Source organism: Aplidium turbinatum, chromosome 2 (genome assembly GCF_918807975.1).
Source record: "Aplidium turbinatum chromosome 2, kaAplTurb1.1, whole genome shotgun sequence".
In the NCBI taxonomy this organism is placed as follows: Eukaryota; Metazoa; Chordata; class Ascidiacea; order Aplousobranchia; family Polyclinidae; genus Aplidium; species Aplidium turbinatum.
In genome coordinates this window covers 51273337-51283009 of record NC_137473.1, presented here as the reverse complement: position 1 = coordinate 51283009, position 9673 = coordinate 51273337, and the positions used below count along the sequence as shown (strand labels likewise).

At 36.2% G+C, this 9673-nt stretch overlaps 1 protein-coding gene across 1 annotated transcript; it reads left to right on the top strand.

Moving 5' to 3' along the window:
- The first annotated feature begins 1986 nt into the window (after window positions 1-1986).
- Window positions 1987-7924, top strand: LOC145765274 (regulator of G-protein signaling 8-like). The gene is made up of 5 exons (XM_082577075.1): window positions 1987-2183; window positions 2770-2951; window positions 3995-4047; window positions 4776-4939; window positions 6010-7924. Exons 2-5 carry the CDS (start codon window positions 2782-2784, stop codon window positions 6148-6150), a joined length of 528 nt encoding a protein of 175 aa, XP_082433201.1. The 5' UTR covers window positions 1987-2183; window positions 2770-2781; the 3' UTR covers window positions 6151-7924.
- The last annotated feature ends 1749 nt before the right edge of the window (window positions 7925-9673 follow it).

The window sequence follows — 9673 nt, the reverse complement described above, 5'->3', positions numbered from 1 at the left end:
CAACGTCTGAGACGTTAAGTAAATGTAAACAGTAGCGATTTACTGACTGGGATGCTAAATGCAAGATGATTTTAAGATGCAAGTTTAAATTTATAGAAGATCATAAAATGCCTGTGTTGTATTGCAAAGAAATATAAGACAACTTTCGTCCTTTCACGGTAGGCGGATGATTTTACGTTGACCACTTAATAGAATATGAAATGCATTGAAACTAAAGTCTGTAAAGAATAATGTCAAAATGCACCAAAATCGCGCCACTGGTTGTCGCCCCATTGGGAGTTGCATTATCAACAAGACGGCAATTGAAAATCTGAGCTAAAGAACTACTGTAGTCCGAAATATGACTTTTGGGATAAAGCAAGTTAAGGTTTTTTCAACTTTGTTGAATATTTTATTTCTATGCAAACACCAGCGTGCAGTATAACAAAACTAAGCCGTTATTTAAATCAAATTTTACGAGGGGACAGGTAGGTTATTGACCACCATACTACATATTTTCTGTGATAACTTAGATTCCACAAAATGCGACGTAGTTCTACAACTCAGGTCTTCAATTTATCGACTGACAATTTTCTAACATGACTATTTCGGGACTTTCAGCTTCAGATTATTTTTATTTATTCATACCATAAAAAAAGGACAAAACTTTTTCTCTCCGAACATGAGTTGCATAATTAAGAGCTCTGATTGGCGCATTTGACGTTCGATCTGATTTGCGCAAAGTCAAAGCAGGTTTTATTACATAACAGGTTCCGGGCCTGCAACAGCCACCCTGAAGCCGTGAAATAATAAACGCAGCTTCTGTGGCACGACTTGCGTGTGTGTTAAAACCACCAAATGTCAAAGCATGTGATTAATCTACGGTCAAGTCTAACGAGCCCATACTGAAACTTTTTTTAGCCTGCACTAGATAAAAGTGCTGCCAAAAGTTATACAACTCAACTTGGACGGCTTGAAGCATCACATGCATGGTTAGTCATGTGGCCTTGCAGGAGCAGCTCTTAAACAAATCTCGGCCAACTTACATGTGAGGAAAATGACTTTAGAGCTGCGTTAATAGAAAAAGTGTTTTAATTTTATTTGCGGTTTCCAGCCACTAAAGGTTGCTTGTTTAAAGTTTTTGATTTCTGCAGTAATTGAAAAAATGGAAGGATTTTCCGTTTGCAAAGTATTGCAGGTTTTTAAAAGATTGCGATTTTTAGCAGCGTATTCTTAGCCTGAGTCCAAAAGGTTGAAAATCAGGGTTAACAGAAGTAGTGATACATTTTTTCTTATTGCACTAATGTAAGTCCAACGCATGTCATGCATTATTCAGTTTATATCACTGCAGTTTTCGTTCCTAACCATCGTATAATCACGTTCATTATGAAACACCAAAGTTAGGAGAAAGGTAAAAGCCACAAAGTTTAATATTTTTTATGACAAGAGGCGTTCTTTTTTTTAATGTGTTCTTTGTCATTAATGTAGTTTTTCGTCATAAAAAAAGGACGTATATTGTTATATAACAATTAAAGCATGATTTTTACCTTTTGACACGTCAATTGTGTTTTATTTTGGTTAAAAAAACTTAAACTACAGTTAGCTATGTAACGCCACCATGTAGACAAGAAAAACAATTATACAGCAGGGCACAAGATCGCACTGTGAACACTGACTTATCGTCGTGGCTTTACAACAGAAAGAGCACAAACGGTATAAGTTTTGATATGATTTGACTCAAAATCGAATCCATACCTACCAGCACTAAAGCCAAAGTGTCCAACTACTGACGTCAGTGGACATTGATGGAAATCTTTCAGTTGTCAAAAGATCTAAAAGTTAAAGTAAAGCAGCCGACATTTTTTAATCAAGTATTCATAAGTTAGTTTGAAAAACTAAAAACCTCTCAAGACGTCTTTCTTGATTGCTTTCTTTTTTCCTTGTTGTCAGGCGTAGGTCGATAATCATTGATTTTTTGTAAAATATAAAAGTTAAAAATTCAAGGCATGGATTTTGAACAAGCTTTTATGATAAATTTTTAAAAAGCAACCTTTCTGTAAAGCCAGACGTCTTGAAAAGAAGGCACGAAGACCACTTCTCAATTAACTGCAAGCAGGAAATATTTTGCAACAGCTACAGTAGGCCTATATTCAGGAGCTGTGCTGAAGCCATCAGCTACAAAGAATATCAAAGAAAACCGTAACGTAAGTAGGCTATTAATTTATGTAATTTACCAATAAAAAGAAATGTCAACAATAAAAGAAATAATTTATTATGTTTGGACTTTTCGTCAAACAAGTGTTGATTTCTCGATTGCTTAATTTCATGAGACGAATTAAACTATTGGGCTTGCGTAGTATCTTCTGCATTTTGTGTATTACTTAACGAATCAGACAATGCATAAGATTTGTAAATAGCAATGCAATGTGTAGTATCGATTCAGCATGAGGATTCTTTAAAGGTCTCATTTTAAGTTGATACATGTTGAAGGGTAAAAGTCTTTTAAATATTAATGATTTCATCCATTCGTATACTTTACTGAGCAGTTAAAGTGAGATTTAACCAAAAATACTCAATAGGGCAAATACCAAAGTGTTTAAACTGATCAGGTTGTATCTATTTTCCCCCTTCATCATTTATTCTCAATACCCCTAGACTAACTCCAATACAAAAACTTTGTTTTTGTGGTTAGATAAAACATATGCAGTATCTTTTGCGCCACACTTTATGACGCACCACTGGTGGCTGTAAAATGGACTTTTCTTGATCAAAACTTTATTCTTGTTACAGAAATCTGTCATAATGTCACTGAAGTTTCGAAAGCGAGCGGAATCAACCAGCACAGACGTTGAAAACCCAACGAGGAAGGCATTCGCGAGTCATAGACGAAACGTAAGACAAAGCTCGAGAGTAACGAAGTCAGAACAAGGCAATTATCAACTTCAACAAAAATCTACCGACAAGCCATATGGGTAAGAAGTAAAAGTGGTGCGATGTAGGCCTACCGTACCCGAATGTTTGTAAAAGAGAAAATTATTTTTGTCAATTTTGTTTCAAAAGCACTCAGTTGCAAGTAAAATATGAGCTATCGAATCAAATGTTAAACTTTTTGGCCTGAAAGCTTTCATGGAAACTCTTATGCTTTTTCCTCAGTTATAAACTTGGTAGGGTCTCCTACGTAAAGCTACTTTCAAAATTTTGACGCCATAAACTGCATATTTTAAATTGTGTAGGGAAAAACTTTTATTTGTACGCCAAAGTTTTAAATTTGTTTATTGTATTGACCATCTTCAGCATAAAACTATGGCATAACATTTATTATTTTTTAGCCTATTTTGATGCGGTTATTGACAACTTTTGTATCGATCCAGCAAGCTCAAGAATACATTTTCAAAACCATTGCAGCAGCGGCAATAAAAAATGCAATACCACAGCATTTTTCTGACTTTGTCATAAATCAGTTACAATTGCTAAATCAGAAAAATCATTATCTGTCCCAAGATAGGCTATGTCCTTTCATCAATGGTCCAATTAAATATTGATCTCGACTGGAAAATCGCGAAATCAAATTCATTAAATTGAAAACGCATTGAGGTTATCTTGTTATGAGATAAATATTCAAGTTCCATTTACTGAATAATTGACACTAAGCTGTGACACTTTCTTACTGGTTACGCACTGCAGTGCAATTGATGCTTGGAAGGAATTCTGTAACTTGGTTACTTTACAGCAGAGATTCTCAAGCTGTGAGTCGCGATGCCCTGGTGCGTCGTTTCAATTTTCCAAGAGTTCATGACATATGCATTCGAACTCATTATTACGAAACTGTTACAATTGATTATGATTTAACAATCTCATGGCAGAAAATTCTAAGTCACTTCCCAGCGAGAAAAACGGGCTGGAGAGAAAAACCAATAAATAAAAATTACTGAAAATTCTATCGCTGGGTGCGTTGGAAGTTTCGAAAGGGAAAAAGTTTGAGAACCACTGCTTTACAGGATTATTTTTGTCGCAGAGACAAGCAACACAACGCTCTAAATGCATTGAAGAACAATTTAAATCTTAAAGGTAAGAAAATGTTTTACTGTAGCTCATGCACTGACGCTGGGTCGTTCAAGTATTTAGTTTCACTAAACTAACGTAGCCTACTGCAATAATAAAATAGTGTAGACCTTTGGTTATATTTGTGTGCCATGTCTGTTCAAGGGCCTTGGCCTGCACACTTTCATTCATATTTTCATGTATTGTGCAATTTAACTATTGGAATCTCGAACATCCGTTTTGTTGTGAATTAAAAATGGTTTTGATGTCTAAAGACAGTTTATCAGTGACATTACAAACAACAAAACGATTCAATGATATTTTTAAAACTGTAGACATATCGCCCCCCATGGTATTTATTCTAGTAACACTCAAAGTAAAATACACAATAAAGAATAACTTGAACTTAAAATAGCTTCACCGCTTTTGTTCTCTATTGATTCTATTTTAAGCCGATTCAAAGTCAAAGCAGTGTTTTGACAACACTTCAAAAAGTTCAAGTTTACTCACAGTAATACTCACACAGTTATTCACCGACTGGGTGATGCTATTATATGCTATTCTTGGCTACAACTAAGAAAATAAAAAATTGTATGTAACGCACTGAATTTGGTTTTATTTTTCTAATTTTAGATGAATAAGACATTGATCCACTCTATTCGTAAGACAAGCTTCAACTGTCTTCTTTCTTCTTTGTTCTTGCATAAATTAGGCATTGTTATGTAATCGAAACAACTTATTTTCTCAATATCCAGGTAGCATAAATGCTTTCCGAGACTTTTTGGAAAAAGAGTACAGCCATGAAAACTTGGACTTCTGGTTGGAAGCGGAAGAATATAGAAATATAGATGACGTCAGCAAACGCGAGCGTGCCCGCGACATCTACTTCAGCTACATCGATGAAGATTCCCCGCGTGAGGTACTGTGATTGATTGATTGATGATAATCTTTATTTTCGGACTGAGAAAGCTTTTTTGAGAGCTTATTTCTGGCAGTTTGTCTTACTTGTAGAGGCTTTGAACCCCTGACGCAGGGCCGGTTACCAAGATTGACAGAGTGAAGTTTCCGATTGTTGGTGAAGTGTTGTTGTCTGTGAATTATTTAATTCAATAATAGTTGCTAAAATGACAAATTACTCGAAATGCTTTGACAAAAATCAAGTTAGCCTATGCAGCCCTGCGACTTTTAATCGCCCCTTTTATGTCGCACACGGCAATAAATCAAGCTAGTTTTTACGACGTGCTTGTTAAGTAATGACACATCTTTTATTACACATAGGCTACAACTGTTCCGTTTTTACCCCATTCTTCTGTTTTTATCTCGAATAAGTTCACGACACGAAATAAAATAGATTTTATTTTTAGTATGTACAACAAAAAGCAATGGTATACTGTAGTTGTTGGTGCTGTTCACCATAAGCGTACAGAATGATGTAGGCCCATCAGCTATCACCATACATGGCACTATAACTTATAAGCCTGCAGACCTTGTCTGAAATCTAAATATACATTATAAATGAGCAACTTTATGATATATAGCCTACCTAAGTTGGTGAATCAAACATGTTTGCATCGCTAAAGTAACCAATTGTGGCTTTGGTTTAGAATAGACCATACAAGTCATATTCACTTTTGATGAGAGTTTATTGAAAGTTTAAAATGCCGTTTCGTTTGTGGATTAAAATCTAAGGCTAAGCCCTGTGATAGGCTTATCACTTACCTTTTTCGTAAGCTTACAAATCACATCTATTTCATTCGGTCTCCAACACGCTTTTACGGTCGCGTTTTGTCGCTTCTACCTTTTTCCAGACCCCTGCTATGTTCTTGTTCTGGCAAGTAGCCTACTAGGCTTACCGTACATTTTCCTTTGATGGTGGGAAATAAAACATGAAATTGATCTTAGGTACCGTACCAACAAAGTAACAAAATTAAACAAAAACTTACAAAAAACTCAGAAAATGTGACAATGCTTATTCTGTTCCTTTTACAGATCAACTTGACTCATCGTGTACGAAAATCGATAAAGATGGAGTTACTCAACCCTAACGAATTTATCTTCACAGAAGCTCAGCAGCAAGTGTTGGGATTAATTAAAAATGACTCTTTAATGCGCTACTTGAACTCATTGTGAATTCACGCTGGTATTTTGCTTTGTTGGCTATATAGTCAGTGCCGTCGGCTGGGGTGTCCTACTCCTAGAGGTACTTTTAGACACGAGTCTAGGATGGCTTTAGGAGCCAGTAACCTTTCTAAGGGTTCCAGGAACGTGAAGAGACCGAAGGACTGGTACCGGGCACAACTTTTCTCCTCAACGGTTCTGGCTATAAATATAACCCGCATTTGTCTTTGTTCACAGTTAAAAGGGCCACATCATCGGCTATGCATAAAAAAACTGTGAGACTGGCTTTGGTCAAATGAAGCTAAAGGGCTTGAAAACCAGCTTACAGTCTTTAGGGCGTGTTCAAATATAAAACGACGCCCTTGAGAGAAGTGAAAAAATTCAAAATTGATACATTCAAAAAAGTGAAGAAAAGAACACACCACGTCATATGATAGCCTATTGTATTAGCTTTAAGCGTGAACGCATAAGTATTATCGGTACAGAAAACGAAATCAGCTCTTCAAATTTCAACATGATTGAACATTTTATGAAGTTCCAATGCACAGCAACAGTAGGCCTAATCTTAGAAAACGTCACTGCCGGTATACTTAAAGTAAAAAACAGTGACTAAATAGTGACTGTCTCAAAAACAAGCCAAACCCCCCAAAGATTTATGGCCTATAGAAAAGGCATTTATAAAAGTTATCTAGAACTGTTATCTGTGCTTACGTCAGTGCAATGTAAGTTATCTGTGCTTACGTTAGTTATCTGTGCTTACGTCAGTGCAATGTAATTGCATTTGAAACTTGTTCCAACTTAACATATACGCCTTACCAAGTTTGAAAGAGTGTTAACTTACTTGAGCGCAAATTTCCATAGTTTTCCACCTTTTCTTGTTTTGAAATGATTTTTCTTCTTACTTCGCATGACTTTCCATAAACACCGTAACAAGGTAGAGATTACTGTACTTGTGTTGTTGTTTTGAATAAGTTGTGTTCTTAGTATGTTTACAGTTGGACTATCGTAACAATGTGGAACTCATCAACCTGTCTTATCTTCGTGATGCAAGTTGGGTTGTTCCAAACACAGTGTCGTAAAATTTGAAACATTTCGTTTTAAAGATTTTTTTCTTTTCATTTTGTTTCGAATTTAATGTTTTTATGAAGAAATTCGTTTCCATCAAAACAGCTCTAAATGCAATATTCACTCTGTGTTAGGACAAACATGTGTTCTCTCAAAACCACTGGTGTGGTTTCATCATAGGCATAGAAGAATAAAACATTCTGGGGGTGCAAACTAACTTTTCCCAAATTTATTCTTTGCAAAATGCATATTTTTGAAAACCTAACAATTTACGATTTTTTAAAGTTTGCCCAATTAACTGGACAATTTTGCTCAAATTTGCGATGTTTTTTTGTAGCCGGGGAGCGACCGCCGCCATGCACATCGCACACACATGTCCTATCGCTATGACGATTTCACATAACTTGTAAAATAAGCGTTTTTGAAGAAATGCATTATTTTGAATTGCCGCTCAGCGGTAATACAAATAGACTATACGCTCTGAAACTGCATAAGTCCAATGCCCTATTGTTATATTCCAGTCTTTTTCCTCTGGCATCTTGGAAGGAAGATGAGTATGACAAACCGCAGTTTATTTGCTACTGCAGCTGTGTGTACTTGCTACTCTATGACTTACTGCAACTCTGCAACGGACCTTATTTAGTGATATTATAAACTCTCTGCTGACATGACTAAATATCGTTGTTATTATCATCGTAAAATTTAATTCCCGTACTGTATTTATTTCAAGCTGTTTGCTATTGGACAAACAACTGTCAATAAAACGTTATCAAAAAATTGGAATGTTTAAACGGCTCCTATAAAAAAGATCTTCAAATACGCTTCTGGTACAGCGTATCTTAGTTATACAGCAGTTTGTGCTTTTTTGGTAGCCTAAGCTAAATTAAAAAATGAAGCCATTTTAAGTCGGCTTGTATTTTTAACAACTTCCGTAACATCGTAACCTATTTAGTTGTAGCCAGTTGACCAACGCAATGTTCGACTGAAACAAAGCATCAAGTTAGATAATAGATTTAGTTCAAAACAAATTAAGTCAGTATCCCATAAAATCTCCTCGCTGAACTTTGCTAAGAAAAGATCCGTTCTGGCAAATGTCCTTTGGGAAAAACATCCTCCCACTAACTAGATTCAATGTTGTACTGAAGAGCATATTTACCAGAGAACATTTATTTTTCGCGGCGATGGTAAATGGGGCGACTTCCTGGTCAGACTTTCCAATAATGAGGCGACTTCTTGGTCAAAGACACAGAGGGCATCCACGTTTGGAAATCTTCAAAAATCTTTCAACATGGACAAACCAAGATTTCGTCAACTTAATAAGAACTATGGACAATCAATCTTTGTGGAGACTCACGGTAGCCGACGCCTTATTCAGGCATGGCCGATGATGATGATGAGTAGCCTATTAGCTGCATCATTAATAAAGTAGATTTTTTCTGGGAGATATTTACCAGGGTAGATGTCTCGAGGGAAATTACGTTAGGGGATTATTTACCTAGGCTACAGTAGCCTACATAGGGTACAATCAATCCAATAAGGAATAATAAACACGAAGTTACTCACCGAAACTCGAACTGTATCAAGCAGGTTAGGCCATTCGCAAATCTACCAGCATCTTGATCAAAAATCTGTCGTTTAACCGCAATATGGATCAAGATCAACTCACACCAGTAGTCCAGCACTGCATCATTGCATTTTGTGATAAATCACCTAAATGAATTTAAACAAAAACACAAGAAAAGCATTTCATAGAAATTACATTTGCGCGTTTGTGCAGCAGCCAGCGTTCGACAATTACTGAAGGCATTTCATTTCAAGTTCCATTGACTTGAAGAAGCTACAGTGCAATGTTAATTAGATTTCTAAATTTCTGGTTGTCAATAGCAAAAGTTTACATATCTCTAAAAGCAAGTTTTTAGCGGCTCATGAACAAGAATGTCACACTAACACACTGATAAAGATGACAGGTAAATTGACTGATTAAACCCCTTTCAATCATATGTTACTTATTATAACGACAAGTTCCTGAAGAGAGAGCCAAACAAAAAACCACTACAGCTTTGAGCAATAAAAAAACATCTCTTTGCCGTATTACACCACCTAACGTAAATTAATCATGGTTTGACAAGTCGTTAGGCGTCACTACGCATCATTGGCTGTGTCTTTCGCGTCGGCTTGTGGGGAGGTGAGAGCATACGTTTAAATACGAAAACAATACAATTCGATCGGCCAGTAGAGTGGGCAGGGGTGGTTCGATTGAACCAGAGACCGAGATGATTGATGGGTCCTAAAGGTTTTTCCAGGGGTCTGGGGAGTTATAAAAATCGTCGCATATTTTTGCTATAACACATTTGCATCAAGTCCACGTTATTTTGGATGCGATTCTAGCTTTTTGAGAAAAAAAACTTTTTTTTTTCTCGATGATGTTACTTCCAACGTACTTTTAATGTCCTCCTAACGTATTTCTTAA

Bases quoted from the DNA above. Each gene is read 5' to 3' on its own strand.
- LOC145765274 (XM_082577075.1), top strand. From the start codon at position 2,782: ATGTCACTGAAGTTTCGAAAGCGAGCGGAATCAACCAGCACAGACGTT. The intron at 2,952-3,994 runs GTAAGAAGTAAA...TTTTTGTCGCAG, and splicing joins TCTACCGACAAGCCATATGG to AGACAAGCAACACAACGCTC. The intron at 4,048-4,775 runs GTAAGAAAATGT...CTCAATATCCAG, and splicing joins GAACAATTTAAATCTTAAAG to GTAGCATAAATGCTTTCCGA.